Source organism: Mus caroli, chromosome X (genome assembly GCF_900094665.2).
Source record: "Mus caroli chromosome X, CAROLI_EIJ_v1.1, whole genome shotgun sequence".
In the NCBI taxonomy this organism is placed as follows: domain Eukaryota; kingdom Metazoa; phylum Chordata; class Mammalia; order Rodentia; family Muridae; genus Mus; species Mus caroli.
The window spans coordinates 154,726,594-154,743,094 of record NC_034589.1 but is presented as its reverse complement, the minus strand read 5'-3'; the positions used below and the strand labels follow the sequence as shown (position 1 = coordinate 154,743,094).

General features: G+C 42.0%; 1 protein-coding gene and 1 long non-coding RNA gene across 5 annotated transcripts in view; one reads left to right on the top strand and one right to left on the bottom strand.

The window, feature by feature from the left end:
• LOC110287482 overlaps window positions 1–14,524 on the bottom strand; it is a 100,637-nt gene extending 86,113 nt beyond the window's left edge. The window contains exon 1 of the long non-coding RNA XR_003835711.1: window positions 14,423–14,524. This is a non-coding gene — a long non-coding RNA (uncharacterized LOC110287482). The remainder of the gene's footprint in view (window positions 1–14,422) is intronic.
• Window positions 14,525–15,635: 1,111 nt separating this feature from the next.
• Egfl6 (EGF like domain multiple 6) overlaps window positions 15,636–16,501 on the top strand; it is a 60,276-nt gene continuing 59,410 nt past the window's right edge. For all 4 annotated transcript variants that reach the window (XM_021153528.2, XM_021153529.2, XM_029472967.1 and 1 more), the window contains exon 1: window positions 15,636–16,012. In XM_021153528.2, the coding sequence (XP_021009187.1) occupies window positions 15,945–16,012 (68 nt within the window). In that variant the 5' untranslated portion in view covers window positions 15,636–15,944. The remainder of the gene's footprint in view (window positions 16,013–16,501) is intronic.

The following is a 16,501-nucleotide window of genomic DNA, read 5'->3' as shown; positions in this document are numbered from 1 at the left end:
TTCCTCTGTTGAGGGACATCTGGGTTCTTTCCAGCTTCTGGCTATTATAAATAAGGCTGCTATGAACATAGTGGAGCATGTGTTCTTATTACAAGTTGCAACATCTTCTGGGTAGATGCCCAGGAGTGGTATTGCTGGATCTTCCAGTAGTACTATGTCCAATTTTCTGAGGAACGCCCAGACTGATTTCCAGAGTGGTTGTACCAGCTTGCAATCCCACCAGCAATGGAGGGGTGTTCCTTTTTCTCCATATTCTCAGAAGGCATTTTTTTTCTATTGATGTTCTCTCCTCTCTAACAACTCTAGCTTGTGTCAAGTTGACATAAAACTAATCAGCACAGTTATTTTGTTTTGTTAAGACAAGGTCTCATATATCTGAGGCTATCCTGCAGCTAGCTATATAGCTGTATCCAAGCTAGTATGTAGATTACAGGCATGTGCCAGAATGGCTGGTTTATGTGGTGCTGGGAATCAGAGCAAAGGTTTTATGCACTTTTGAAAAGCAGAGCAGCATTTTTCTTATGACCCCATCATCTCTTTGGTCACAATTGCTTTAAACTCCCCTTCTGGGGAGGACACAAACAAACATCTATTTATCCTAGAGAGGGAATCAATGACAGACCCAAGAACAATTATTTTGATTGGAGTTGCCAACAAAAGCATAGACAACTTACTAGAGGCAACACTGTCAAAGAATTCTCTCTCCTCTAGCAACCAGTAACTGCTGATAAATGCTCAGAGGGAGCACTAATTCCTGTGCCCTCCCTACCTTCCATGATTGATCAATAACCAATTGTTAACAGGCCCAATCTGTTAGGGTCTTATGTGGCTTATCCCAGAGCTGCTCAGAATCCAAGGTGACAATGTTCATATAATGCCGGGAAGAGAGCATTTCACAGTAGCCATTCTCTTATTATTTTTAACATTCTCCCTTCCCTGTTCTTCCCAACTCAGTCTCTCACTTCTCCTTTTCCCTTCTGGTATTCCTTGAAGGGTTCTCTCTGTTAAAATCTTCCCTATGTTCTGAACTATCAAACCTTTTTTTAAATGTTTTTTTCTGTGTATCTCCACTGACTGTTCTTTTTTAGCATGTCTATGGAATATATTTCTAACTGCCTGGTAAACCTGGAGAGATCACTCCAATTTGGCAGAGATAGTCTCTAGATCAAAACCCTGCTCTGACTTTTATTAGCAATAACATCCTAGGCCAGTCATTTCACTCCTCTATAAGGCTAAGCAGCAATATCTTACTTCTTAGAGTGGCTATGAGTTTAGTAAAACTCTTGGACCAGTAGGCAAGCCATATCCCTCACAGTATGTTGTTGTTCTTGTTTGTTTGTTAAGTGATTATTGTTGTCTATATTGTTGTTGCCAGGCAACCCACCTGCCTTCAGCACCTCCAGCATGATTTGCTCAGCCAGTAGGAATAGAGACAGGAAAATGTCTCTCTGAACCTGTATAAAACACAAATATATCTGGAGCCCATGAAACAATTTTCATGTTTTCCTGGAGTGTCATAGCTTGTAAGATGCAGGGCCCAGATAAAGATCTTTGGAGATTTAGCATATTGTTTGTATTCAATGTAACTCAAACCTGGGGGCAACCAATCTTCAAAGGTTGCCTCGGACTGAGATGCACAAAACAAAACAAAAACAAAAACAGGAGACTTTTGAGGATAAATCTAAAAGCTCCAAAAACTTGGAGGATATTTTCATCATATACAATCAAAACCTACCCTTTCTTACCAACCTTTAAAATAAATAACTTTGGTCTCAGTTACCTACAGAGTTGTCTTGATTTTGGTCACATAGACATCAAACAGCAGTAAAGAGAATTTCTGACCATATAATGCTAGTCAAATCCAGCTTCTTTGAAGATAAATCAACCTACCCCTGTCATTGTCGTTTGACGTTTAATAGCCTTCTCTTGTCAGCATTGGGTGGACCTTCTATTTTCATTTTCTTACCAGAATTCATTATTTCTATCTGAACAACAACAAAAAAAGATGAAGGAGATATTTTGTTTTGGTCAAATTTTAAAACTCTATCACAAATAAGTAGAAATAAATTGTGGTGGTTAAAGTGGTTTGGCTATAATCCCAGCACTCAGGAGACTAAGGAGGGAAGATCATTGTGAATTGGCACTATTTCAGTTAGCTCAGAGGAGAAACTGAATAGACACATAGATTGATTAGGAACACGGAAATGAATGTACAAGTTAGAGATATATCTGGCCTCTCTTACAGTGGGAGATGGGTCATTTGAATGTCCACAGGACAGAATATACATTGCTACTAGTCACCTATACCTTGCAAAGTCCTAAAGTCATTCAAAGATAACAAAAGGCTAGGAACAAAAGAAACTCAAGATAGGTAGTATTTAAACAACATATTGCTTGTTATAAAAGTACAAATATTTCCCTAGGCAACCCATGCTGTTCAACATTTGTTGGACTAACTTTTCCTACTGGCATCACTATGCTTCAGATCTTGCATAGCTGTGGGATGAAGCCTCAGAGGGATTATAGAAAACAGGAGGCTCAACAGAACATGGCATTTTTTATAAGCTTTTTTTATGTAAGAAAGCATTAACAGAATTCTTTCAATAAACACTTGTTTTATATGTATTACTGTGCAGAATATTGGGCTCTCCAAAATGCATACTTCATTAGTAACTTAAGCAACAGTTAACTGAAAGATTAACTTCTATTTGAGACCATGCTTCATTCTAAAACCAATATTAGCTTTGATGGCAAGTCTCAGTGTACTGTTGCAGAAAGTACACTGGACTGGGAGTCCAAAGTTCTGTTTTTCATTTTGATTCTTCCACTCACATAAAAGTAGTTCCATCCCCACTGACATCTAACGTGGTAGGGTCTTACCCTGGGCCAGATATCATATTAAGGGCCAAGCAGATATTGTCTCTCTTCAAACAACCCTAGCATCTTCTTCCCATGTCCTAGTTGAAGGTAAGAAACAGAAACATAGCTCACCATACAGCTAATGAGAGACTAGGCTTGAATCTCAGTTACACCTTTATTAAAATGACCCAAATTATTACCTGTTATAAGGAGCAGGTTTCTCTCACTTCTCCCTTTCCCAAAAAGAAGGATTGAACTGAGAGACAGACATTTTAAGCAGAAATATATTTCTTATAGGAAAATGTGCACTCCAAAGGAAGAATGGAGTTGGCTATCCTCAAATAGTTGGGTTCCGTACTGTGAATTTAAGTTTTTCAATGCATATTTATGAGCTTGATGGCATATTCATGGGGGTAAAATGACCCTTTCCCCCTTCCTAATCAAGATGGTCCAGATCTCTCTCTCTCTCTTCCCACGATTCAAACCACAATACAAATGATACTGTAGTAAAGTCGGGTCTTTGAGGATGCAGATCTTTTGTTGGTGTCCCCATGTGGGAGTTGGGAAAGTTCCCAGGGGCCTGCTCATCTGGCAAAGAGGAAAGCTTCAAGGATGTTTACAGAGGGCATCCCAATTTATATGAGACTAAGCCACAGGTAACTGCTGCAATTTCCTTGGTTAACTTAGGCCTAACTTTTTTTTGTCTGTTTTTTGTTTTTTCGAGACAAGGTTTCTCTGTATAACCCTGGCTATCCTGGAACTCACTTTGTAGACCACGCTGGCCTCAAACTCAGAAATCTGCCTGCCTCTGCCTCCCACGTGCTGTGATTAAAGGCGTGTGCCACCACTGCCAGGCTAGGCCTAACTTCTTGCTTAACCAGGAAAAAACAGCTAGCAGGATACAGCTGCAGTTTGCCTTGGTTCCTGCCAGGCTGGCTCCTTACCTACTTTATCTATAGTCACAAGGTCTCATATAGATATGCAAGACCTTGCCCCCCCCCAAAAAAAAAAAGCCAAAACAGAGGTGAAAATACCAGATAAAGTGATATCTTCTTTCTGTATGGCTTGTCTTCCAAAACTTATACTGCAGCATCTCTCACCTCTGAAACCTCTGTGATTAAGAACAGAAAACAGAACTCACTTGACCTTGACTAACTGAGTTGGACCAAATGGGAATTATTGTCTGACACCAAGGATGGCAGATTTAGACTCAACCTCCTTAAAAGGTGGTATTGAGAATCTATACCTGCTTACACCCCAGAGAGGCCCCTTGGTCTTGCAAACTGTATATGACTCAGTACGGGGCAACGCCAGGACCAAGAAGTGGGAGTGGGTGGGTAGGGGAGCAGGGCAGGGGGGGGAAGGTATAGGGGACTTTCGTGATAGCATTTGAAATGTAAATAAAGAAAATATCTAATAAAAAAAAGAAAAAAAGGAAAAAAAGGAAATAGACTCTAAATACTTGACACACTAAAAATATTTTCACAGACCTTTGGACACTCTGGAAGAAAGGTGTCATGGAATGATTCACATCTACCACGAATTCATAACAGTTTTAGATAAATCACCTGGCTTCTGAGTCTTAAAATGTCACCCATTATTTGTTCTCATAAATGTGTGCTCAGGATTTTCATCCCAGAAAAATAGATTGTGGGAAACTTAGGGTGATTATGTGGACTACAGCTCAGTTGTGTTGCTGAAAACATCATGACACTCACTAGCAAGGTTGGGACAGATGTCTGGTTCAATTCATGAAGGATAATGGGGAATAGAGGACTCTTACTGGCTTCTCAGTTTCATTAGAAATAACACTCAATGACACAGCTGTTATAGAAATATCTTTCGGGAACACAGGGCCCCCAATGGAGGAGCTAGAGAAAGTACCCAAGGAGCTGAAGGGATCTGCAACCCTATAGGTGGAACAACAATATGAACTAACCAGTACCCCAGAGCTCTTGTCTCTAGCTGCATATGTATCAAAAGATGGCCTAGTCGGCCATCACTGGGAAGAGAGGCCCCTTGGTATTGCAAACTTTATATGCCCCAGTACAGGGGAATACCAGGGCTAAGAAGCAGGAGTGGGTGGGTAGGGGAGCAGGGCAGAGGGAGGGTATAGGGAACTTTCGGGATAGCATTTGAAATGTATATACAGAAAGTATCTAATAAAAAATAAATAAAAATTAAAAAAAAATCTTTCTTGCAAGGTGCGGTGGCCTACACCTTTAATCCCAGAGGTAAAGGCAGGTGGATCTCTGAGAGGTCCAAGCCATCTACATATCGAGGTCTAGAACAGCTGGAGCTACATAATGAGACCTGACTCAAAAGAAGAAATATTTTTTCCTCCCTTCAATAATAAGATATCTTATGCTGAAGGTTTATGCCTGTATTATTTTTCCACACTTCCTGATGTTGAAAGTTTTCCTTCTCATTCCAGACTTGGTAACTTTAGACTTTAGACAGCCGTTGTTGCATGAGCTACCAAGTCACACTTGCACGACACACATATGGTAATTAATACCTCTCCCTATGGAGCCAAAAGAGACCACATGAATATTCCACTATTAAAAAATTCTTTGTACAATGTTGCTTTGAAAGATGCTTTAGAATACAGACGTGGTTTAAATAAATGATTTATGATACCAGACGTGGAACAGCAACTTAACTAAAATTTCCATTTTTTTAAAATAAAGACAAAGTCAAATTAGAAAAAAGATCTATAACACTATCTCTGACTTACTTTCCAATGGTTTTATAGCTAAATATATATGCTGTAGGGATCTGGAGAGATTGCTCAGTTGTTAACAGTATGTAATACTCTTCCTGGGGACCTGAATTTAGTTTCCCAAACCCTTATCATGTGCCTCACAACTGTCCGTAACCCCAGCTCCAGAAGCATCTGACATCTCTGGCTTCTGTGGGTACCTGCACATACCCACACAGAGATACACATAGACACACGGACACACACATCCACACGGAGTTAAAATAATAACCAAAAAATCTTTAAAAGGATGCAAGCTATATTAAACATATATTAGTTTACTTGCTTGCTATCTGCTTTCTGTTGTCCCTTGCTCTCTCCTCAAGTGGCCACTATAATAGTGCCATTAAATAAAATATGTATTAAATCATAGAGCAAACAAAATCAAACTTTAAATTTAAATCAAAGTTGTATAATCCCATTAAGCCTATGCAGCAGTTAGTTATAATACTGAAGCTGGCAAGTTCTCTACCACTAAGTTACATCCCAGCCTTCTTCTTGACTTTTCCTTTTGATAGAATGAAATTATGTTGTTCAGGCTGACCTCAATGAACTCAGTCTGTACCCCAGACATGACTTGAACTTTCAAATTTTTTGCCTTTGTCTCCTGAATAGCTAGACCTGTACCACAAAGCCCAGATTTATGGTGTTTTATGGATTTCCAAGAATAAGCAGACATCTAAAATGTTTTCATGATGTTAATGGAACATATTGTAAATGTGGGGTACTTAATTTTCACAAACTGATCAAAGACTTTAACATGAGTAAAATGCTCTTATTTCTTTTTCTGTTTGAAAAAGGTGGCATGATTATCATCACATTGTGTTTCTAACAGAAACTCCAAGTTACATAAATTCTTTCCAACACATTTGACAAAGGAAGAAAATATTGGAATTTACATACATTATAAATCTGTCTTGTGGTGCATTTATGGTGTACTTTGTTGAAGTAAGAACAGAATGTAAAAGATATGTGTTTTTCCACTCTCACATCATACAGCCAACACCCCAGGTCTACGAGCTCAGTAAAATAAAAGGATGCACGCAGTCAATGAGAGGTGAAAAGGTATGCATTCCATTACTCAGTGTAAGAGAGAGAAATAGATGTGCCTGAATAAACTGGCTAATGATCCCTCTGAGAAAGAGCAAGTACTTGCCTATGAGGAACTTCAGCGCTCACTTAATCAGTAAGATTTATGCTAAATGGACTTTAAAGGACATTCCCCTTTCCAGATCCTGCTATAAGATTCAGTTCAGTGTTTGAATGGAAATGATTTTACTAGTATACATAAGAGTCTTGGGGTTTGGGGGGGGGAAGGGAGGCTTCCCCAGCGGCAAGGCAGGCTCTGGAGGGTGATCTTAGGAAATAGAGGTCCTGGATGAAGGCTGGGTGCGTTCTCACACTCTGCCAGGTGAAGCCTGGAAGTCAGTCCCACTGAGGAGCTCAAGTCACCAGGGCTGAACATGTTTCTGAGCTCTCCCACAGGAGGGGACTGAACTGTGATGTTTAACCACCAAATTTCTGCCCATTATGGGGTTTGGGCTGCCATCAAAGACCAATGGCGTCAAGTGTTCAAGGTAAGCTCTTGGGTGATCATAGGAAAATGATATAGAGTCATGTATGAGGCAATAACTTTGTCAACTATAAGAGTCTCTAGTGTGAAGTAGCTTTTCAATACCGCAGTGCATTTTGTTTTGCTGATTAATATAGATTGGGATGTTCAGGCATAGATGATGATATGATTACAGCAATATACACATCAAAATGCAGATAGAGTGGTGGTGATAAAGGAACGTGGATATAATTGCAGCACTACAGATAATTATCCATATAGTGGTGTAGATATGTTTTGAAAGGTAGATTTAGAGAGCTATAGGTAGTAATGGATCTTGTGGCAGATAAAGAAGTGACATAGGGTTATGATTATATGTGTTTAGATATAATAGTGTATAAATATTGGCAGTGATATAAACTGACATTATAGTTATATAGATAGAAGTATAGTCACAGATACAGATTTTTCTGCATGTATAGGTGTGGCTGTAGCTAGATTCATCCACAGACATGTGGATGTGTAGGTAGAGATGCAGATATTGATGTACCCCTAGCCACCCAGTCTCTAAGCAGTCACCCCTTGCTTACACATTGGTCTTGCTCTTGCTGAATTCTCATCAAGTTCCTTGCCCTGACTTGAGCTTATGTTTATGCCTTGGACTTCTCCCATCACAGCTTTATACCACAATGGAATGACTATTGTCCTTAAGTGGATCAATTCCACATTCCTATAGATGAACAATGTGACCAGTGTGTCCACTTTGGTCTAATAACTGCAGAGCAGCTACTGGCGTGTACCAATAAACCACTATTTTGGCTGAGGCCATGTTGGGGGTTAGAGGGTCTCACTCTGTAACCCCGGCTGTTTAGAAGTTGCTGTATAGAATAAACTGGCTTCAACTTGTGGCAATCTGGAGAACTGGGATTAAACGTGTGTGCCACTATGCCTGGCTACAAACTACTATTGAAGACACTACTTCAGTGGGATTAGAGAGGATAATGAACCTGGGAGTTCATTCACTAAATAAATACTCCTTCTTTACTAAAATTAGCCTGATTTTGTAACTTCAAATATAATTGGGGGGACCATAAGTGATTTTCCCCCCACTTTTGGCTGAAAAAAAGAGTCACAGAATTTGGAAGGAGCTGTTTATTGATCCAAACTCCTTAGCAAATATGTATACAAATATGTATTGTGTGTGTGTGTGTGTGTGTGTGTGTGTGTGTGAGAGAGAGAGAGAGAGAGAGAGAGAGAGAGAGAGAGAGAGAGAGAGATGAACTGGCTGGCTTGTCCAAGTCAAGGAAGTTGGCTGGCAGAGGCCTCCACTAAATCCTGATTCCCCTAATTGTCTGCTGTACTCAAGAGCAGCACAAGTTCTATGTGTCAGGACATGTTTGCCACAAGTTACCTGAGAGAAGGCAATTTTCAGGATTTCCTATTTTTCTCCTTTTTAAATGAAGTCATGCTAGAAAAATCGTTTGTGAAAGAGAAGGATAAAATGGGGACAAACACTTAAATGTATGAAACACAAAGGATTGAGCCTCTTCCTTCCTCGTTTCCAAGGCACCCTGAAGTACTTCTGTTAACACTCATGCCATGAATTCTAATAATGTGTTTGCATTTCTCTAACCCAGGGCGAGGGATTATATCTTATTCATCTTTATATCCCACCCAAACAGTGTCCAGCACAGGATTAGAGAGGGGACAATTAATGTCAGCTAAAGGAACGAGAGTGCCTATGTGCTATATATGAGAATTTTGGAAAATAGGAATATATTTTTTAAAAAGACTTTTATTTTTGGTAACTTTTGATATTTTACATGTTTTTAAAGGGTCATGATGTCGATCCAACTTGCACAGCACACAGAACATTTCTCAAGCAAATGTTTCCAAACCAAGTTGAAGTGACTCGGGGTTAAGAGTCTTTCCTAAGACTTGTCAGAACTAGGTTGCCTGACTCCAGCTGTCATCGATCATCATATAGGATTTTCACAGGAAAACACAGACAGACAAGCCTTGCAGCAGGAGCCCAAGTTCCTACACTCGACTGTGAGCAGGAAAATAGTAAGGTATGTTTCTGCACAACAAGGAATGAAGTAATTATACAGGACAAACTAGACCTGTAACCCAGCAGCACACATCCCCCAAGACAAAGGCCAAGCATTGCCCATAGAGAGCCTTCGGTTGGGAACTTACATATTTAGTGCAAAACCAAGAAAGCTAACAGCCAGGCAGTAAGAGTTCATTCACAAACAAGAAAATCTTTCTATTTAATAGTGAAAAAAGAAAAGGTTGAAGTCAGGCAAGGGTGGTCCATGCCTTTGATCCCAGCACTTGGGAAGCAAAGGCAGGTGGATCTCTGAGTTCGAGGCCAACCTCGTCTACCGAGTGAGTTCCAGGACAGCCAGAGATACACAGAAAAACCATGTCTTAGGACGGTGGCTCAGTGAAGACCCCACATTCACATTAAAAAAAAATATGCATAGTAGCATATACAAAAATCCCATCTCTGGAGAGGCAGAGACAGGGAATCCTAAGGGCTTGCTGGAACACTAGTCAAGCTGAGTTATTAAGGTCAATGTTCAGTGAGAGAACTTGTCTGGCCTCAATGTGAGGGCTTGCCCTGCCTTTTGATTTCTTGTTTTGTCCTGTTTGGGTGTCTTCTCTTGGAGGCCTGCCCTTTGCTGAAGAGGAAATGGAAGGGAAGTGGATCTGGGGGAGATGGGAGGAGAGAGCAAGGAGGAGTGGAGGGGGGGGGAAACTTTGGTTAGGAGTGTCTTGTATGTAAAAAATAAAATAAAATTTAAAAAATATGTAAATAAATTAAAAGTGGAGAGTAATTGAGAAAGACATCGAGTGTTGACATCTAGCACACACACACATACACACAAATATGTAGACACACATGCATAATAGCCACATGCACACAACATTGCAAAATACTTTAAATAACTTTATGACTTTTTATTGGACTCTATTCTTAGCTATCATCATCTGCTTGTAGCCTAAGGGCCATGGGTTGGATAAACCCAAAGAGTCTGGATCCCTTAAAAGTACCAAATTATCTCTCACTAGAGCAAACTTCTCCGTACATAAAATAGCATCCCTCTCTTTGTTTACAGCAAATGAAAACAAATATCTACTGCTTCTGAAAGTAACTGACATCACTCCAACATTACCAGGTTACATACTCCTGATATAAAAATTAAAGAGACTGAGTCAGGAGGATTTCTCCGAGTTTGAGGTCAGCCTGGACTACAAAAGGAATTCAAGGTCGTACTTGGCTATACATTGAGACTCTGTCTCCCAAAAGAGTGAAATTAGGTTGCAAGATTAGTCTCCAGTGAGGTCGGAGTTCAAAACTCAAACCTCTTTCTGTTTTTTAAATTTATTTTATTTTATGTGTATGAGTATTTTGCCTGTGTGTACATAAACACACCACATATATGTCTCTTGCCCAGAGGCCAGAAGAGAGTTCTGTACCCCTAGAACCTGAGTTACTGATGCTGTGTGATCACTTCATCATTACTGACAATGGCTGTAAGCCATCATAAGGGGGCTGGGACCTAAACCCAGGTGCTCTGCAAAAGCAGTCAGTCCTCTTAACAGCTCAGCTCCAAAACTCATCTTTATAATGTTACATTGCTAGGTCATCTTAAGTAAGATATTGAGATGCCTTAAACTTCACATTTCTCACCTGTAAACTGGGATGGTAATGCTTGCCTTCTATAGATGTTGTCAACATCAAATCACTACTCTCAATAAAATACCTATCATGTAGCAGTCACTGCACGAGCATCAGTCACCTCTTCCTAATGTACCAAGTGGAGACTTCATTGTTCTTTAAAAAAGAAGATGAAACATTCTAGAAACTACAGGCTAAGTGGTCCAGTTTACTTCACTTCGGAGATGGAGAATCGGGGATTATCCAGTGGGTAGATATTTCCACTAAGTGGTCCCCACTGCCTATCACACATTCTAACAGTTAATAGAAACCAAAAAAAGACACTTGAACAAGCAAGGTTGAAAAGATATGGGAGAGGGGGGAAAAAGAGAAGGGAAGAAAGGAAGGGAAGGAATGTGAAGTGATTGGTAGCTGTTTTCCACCACAGACACAAGAAGGAAACCAATCCAATGCATGCGCAAGACATAAATGATCCAAGACAGAGGTCAGCAGGCTTCCATCGGCATAAACTTCTTCAATGACTCCTCTCACTCAACAAGAAGAGATGAAAAGCTGGACAGTGGTGGTGCACACCTTTAATCCCAGCACGTGGGAGGCAGAGGCAGGNGGATTTCTGAGTTCAAGGCCTGCCTGGTCTACAGAGTGAGTTCCAGGACAGCCAAGGCTATACAGAGAAACCCTGTCTTGAAAAACCAAAGAGAGAGAGATTTTAAGGTTTCTTCAAGGTGAAAGGCAATTTAGAAAGCATGATGAATAGTCCAGGAATGGTGACATATCTTTGTAATTCCAGCACTTGGAAGGCAGAGGTAGGAGATCTCTGCAAATTCAAGGCCACCCTGGTCTACATAAGTGAGTTCCAGGGAAACTCACACACACACACACACACACACATACACACACAGGGCTTTGAAGATGTCTCAGTGAGTAAAGCACTTGCTGCCCAAACAAGTTCCCAGAATTCCTATAAATCAGGTATAATAATGCACATCTGTAATATGAGAGACAGAGACAAGAGACTCTCTGCATACTCCCAGACCAGCTAGCATGGCATACTATCAGTAAACAAACAAACAAACAAACAAAAAGACTGTCCTCTAACTCCTACACTCATGCTATATATAGCACACGAATGTGAACACACACATCACAAATACACACAGAAAGATGGTGGTTAAAAGAAAGAAAACAACATCTTGTATGAGGGGCAAGACTATGTGCTAGAGAGATAAAAGTATTAACTTGGTTTCACCTATAAAATGTGGTCACTGGTTCATATGAATGGCCTCAGCATTGGCTGTTCACTAGACTCACCCAGGGACTTTCTGAGTGGTTCTATACCCAAGCCATAGTCCAGGCATTAGAATCTTTAGAAGTGTTTCCCAGGCATCCGTGGTGGCAAAGCTTCCCATGTGATGCCGTTGTGTTTTCTAACTCCCAGTAAAGATGATCTGTAGACTGTCACTACCATAAGTGTGATCCTCTAGTAAACAACCTGAGTGTCTTTTAGAAGATTGTTATCAAAACCTTTGGACCGTACCTCCACCTAACAACAGCATCTGCCTTTCAAGGAGATTCCTGGGTCAGTTGTACTAACAATGAAGTTTAAAAACACTGGGCTGGACAGTGTGTGTGTGTGTGTGTGTGTGTGTGTGTGTGTGTGTGTGTGTGTGTGTGGTGTGTTCAGGAAACACAAAAATATTCCATTATACTTTTTTCTCAAAGGGGAGGAGATAAATGAGAACTAATTAAAAGATACATTCTTATACAAGGCACATGGGATTTTATGGTACTGTGATCAAAGATCATTTTCCCTTTGTAGAATGGAATAGAGCCTCCTAAAGATCAGTTGCCAACTTTGTCTTCAAAGTCAGCAGTGCCAATGAGGTTATTCAGAATACTTGCCTCCAGGTGACAATTTCTATCTGACATCTCACCTGCCAATACCTCATCCCCAAGTGCCTTTTCTCTTCCTCATATGGCCTGATAGCTTCCCCAGGAAATAATAGTCGTAACTGGGTTGGCTGAGACATATTTTGTTTCCCTGGAAGCTATATGCTCAAATATACACTCCCTATTCCCATCCCTGCTTGAATCTGTGGAAGACAACTTCACTCTAAAAAAGAAAAGGAAGGAAGGAAGGATGGAAGGAAGGAAGGAAGGAAGGAAGGAAGGAAGGAAGGAAGGAANAAGGAAGGAAGGAAGGAAGGAAGGAAAGAGGGAGGGAGGGAGGGAGGAAGGAAGGGAGGGAGGGAGGGAGGGAGGGAGAGGGGAGAGAGGGAGGGAATTGGAAGGAAGGGAGGAGCATCTAATTATAGAAGCTAGAAATTGACAGTTAAGTATTAATACAAGATGCTCCTTTGACCTTTATTCTGGACAGTGTAAAAGGACAAATGAGCCCTGCATCTTAGGCTACTCATGCAATTAGACTTTTAGAAGAGCTGTGTCTCTGAAGGAGTGGATGCTGAGTGGGAGCAGAATTTTCAGTTTGATTGAATTTTTGGGTTAGGTAACAGATAATGTGGTATTTTGTTCATGTGCCCCCAAACCTTGCTTTCCAATCCTGCCACTCTGCTCTTTGCACAGAAAGCAGAGCTCCTAAGATCAGGCCCCTGGTACATACTGTCAGGCCTGCGCTGAATTGGGGTGGAGTGTAAGCACTCCAGCTTTAGCATAAGATCCTTGGAGATACGTGTTCTCCCAGAAAGAAGCTCCAGCAGCGTGATGCACACCTCACAGTGTTTTCTCCAGTGCCACCAGAACAAACTGTTTCCACTCAAATCCTTGTCCCAGTGTCTGCCTGTGGCAAAACCCACACCAACATAAAATACATGTCCTATTTTCCTTAAGATATTTTAGATATAGAGTCCATAACCTGATGTGTAGCTATGTTTCCTCTCAGTTGAACCATTCTCTCCTGAACAGAGGAAAGAAACTGGCGAAACAAAATGTAAAGGCTTTGCAAGTTCTGAAGGTTATAAGACTGACAGATCCGCCCAGGACTATAAGAAGAGAAAAGAGTAAACAAAGCCTGGTGTAGCGGTGTTCACCTTTAATCTCTGCACTCAAGCAGAGGCAGCTAAGATCTCTGAGTTTGGGGACAGTTTGGTCTACATAGTTCCATGCCAGCCAGGATTGCATAGTGAGAGCCTGTCTCAAAACAAAACAAAACAAAACAAAACAAAACAAAACAAAACAAAACAAAACAAAACAAAACAAAACAAAACAGGTAAAGAATTATTGGGAAGAAGAGGCTCGCTCTCTTTGGTGAAGCCTTCTACAGGTTGAACCAGAAGCTTCAGAGATGTCGCCCATACTAGAGTGGACTTTTCAGTGATGGCTTTGACTCCCCCATTCTTTCCTAAGTAAACTCAGTAAATTCAAACGTTCACCTAGTTAGACTTAGGTGGACAGTGGAATTCATGTGGTCTGCACTCACCCTCTAGAAAAGCAGCAACTGCTCTTAACCACTGAGCCACCACTCCAGCCCCATCAATAAAATATTTTTAAAACCAAGAAAAGAATGTATTCTGACAAGTCACTGTAGCTTGTCTGCCCTGCTGACCTTAGTTCAGAGGCTTCATGGCTCCATCAGTAGCTCTTCTTTGAGTTGGAAGTCTACTCTTAGAGCAGATAGGTAGCTGTGTTTGACCTGTTCCTCGCCTCCTCAGGCCACCAAGCTAACTGGCATGGTCTTCTCATAGTCCAAATAGAGATGCAGGTGGGTTGGACTTAGAATGAGTTTGGAATTGGCACAGTGTGTCTCTGCCCAAACACCATCAGTCAAAGCAAATCACTGGACCATGTCCAATGTCAAGGTGTGGGGTCATGGGCTCTGCCTACATGAAGTCAAACGGTGTGAATGTGGGGATAAGAAGAACCAGTATTCCTTCTGCTACAAGTCAGAATAGATAACTCATCGCTACCTGAAGGAATTCTTATAAAATATCTTTTGCTTGTGTTTTTCTGTCTTAGCTTGCTTTCTACTGTTGTCATAAAACACCAAGACCAAAAGCGACTGAGGGGGGGAAAGGTGTTTGTTTGGCTTACTCATCCTGACCCATCCAGAAAGAAAGTCAAGGGAAGAACTCAAGGCAGGAACCTGGAGGTAGAGGCAATCCAGATACACTGTTTAATGGTGTTCAATACCTTTTTCATACCTTCCTGGACCACCTGCATAGGGGTGGCACCGCTTGTAGTGGGCTGGACCTTCCCACATCAACCATTAATCAAGAAAATATCCCGCAGGACTTGCTTATTTGATGAAGGCATTTTCTCAATTAAGTTTCATTTCTTCCAGATGACTAGTTTGTGTCAAGTTGCCAGTGGCTACTACACTTCAATATCATTTGGAGTTACATTTGAACTGTTGTGAGTGACTAGATTACACTTGCCAAATGATGGGGTTTGTTCAAAACTTGGTGACCTCTAACATCCTATGATTTCCCTTGTGTGGAAAAAGAAAGAAAGAAAGAAAGAAAGAAAGAAAGAAAGAAAGAAAGAAAGAAAGAAAGAAAGAAAGAAAGAAAGAAAGAAAGAAAGAACCTAGCCGAGCATGAAACCTCCATTGAAATGAGATTGCCTTGTGATTTTGTGCTTTGTGGTCCTGCTTTGACTTCTCAGTTCTCAATCCCTGGAGTTCAAAGTGCACACCGCTTGTCCCAAGCCTGAAACGAATGGCAATTGGAGGTGCCCCTGAACAGCCTGTAGTGAGTGAACTGAAGCGGGGGTGGGGGTGGGGGGCTGGCGGGGGCTTTGGGGAGCGTGGAGGAGTTACGGGTGAGAGAAGAGCGTGGAGGCCTCGTGGGTCGTCCTGGAGGCGGGTCCCAGCCAGATGTGCTCAGCTGCCACGCCCTCGCTGGTGCACCGGAGCGCTTCACCCAGCAGAGGATCTCGCCAGGGCGCCCCCAGCCACTCACAGCTCCAAACGTTCCCCAGCTCTCCAGCTCTGCGCGGGCTGCCACAGAGCCTGCCAGCTGCGCGCAAAACCAAGGTCCTGACCAGCAAAGCAGAGAATAGGCGGTGGCCCCTCTGTTTCCTAGGTCCTGAGGGGCTCAGGACAAGAAAGGAGCCCACCCCCTGCCAGTATGCAACCGCCCTGGGGCCTGGCGCTTCCTCTGCTGCTCCCCTGGGTGACAGGTGGAGTAGGGACCAGGTGAGTGTTCGCATTGACCCTGGTTCCCCAAGCCTGAACGCTCCTTTTGAAGCCCTTTGTCGTTGACCAGCGTATGTAAGGGGTACCTAGGTGCTGGGGTTGAGGTGTCTGTGCGCCTTGGGATGCATTTCACCAGGATATGGCACCGAGTGCCCACCAACTTTCTTCCTTGCGTCCCTTGGGTAAGGTTTAGCCTCCGGTGGTCTGTGGATTCCGCTCCCCACTTGGCAGAGTTTGTCCTGTCTGGCGGGTAGGGGGAGGGGGGAACTGGGCGCATAGATCTTGGCTGTGTTTGGGATTTGGTGCTCTGCAGCCACCTCCGGTGCAGACAGATGTGTGAGTACCTGGCATGGTGTGAGTTTAGTTCCTTCCACTGCCCCTGAAGGACGCCCACTGATTACCAGTCGTTAGTTTTGCTAGGGAAGGAATGAAGAAAAACAGGAGGATGCAGAGCGCGCATTTTCGCATTTATTGTTGAGCGCTAAAGCA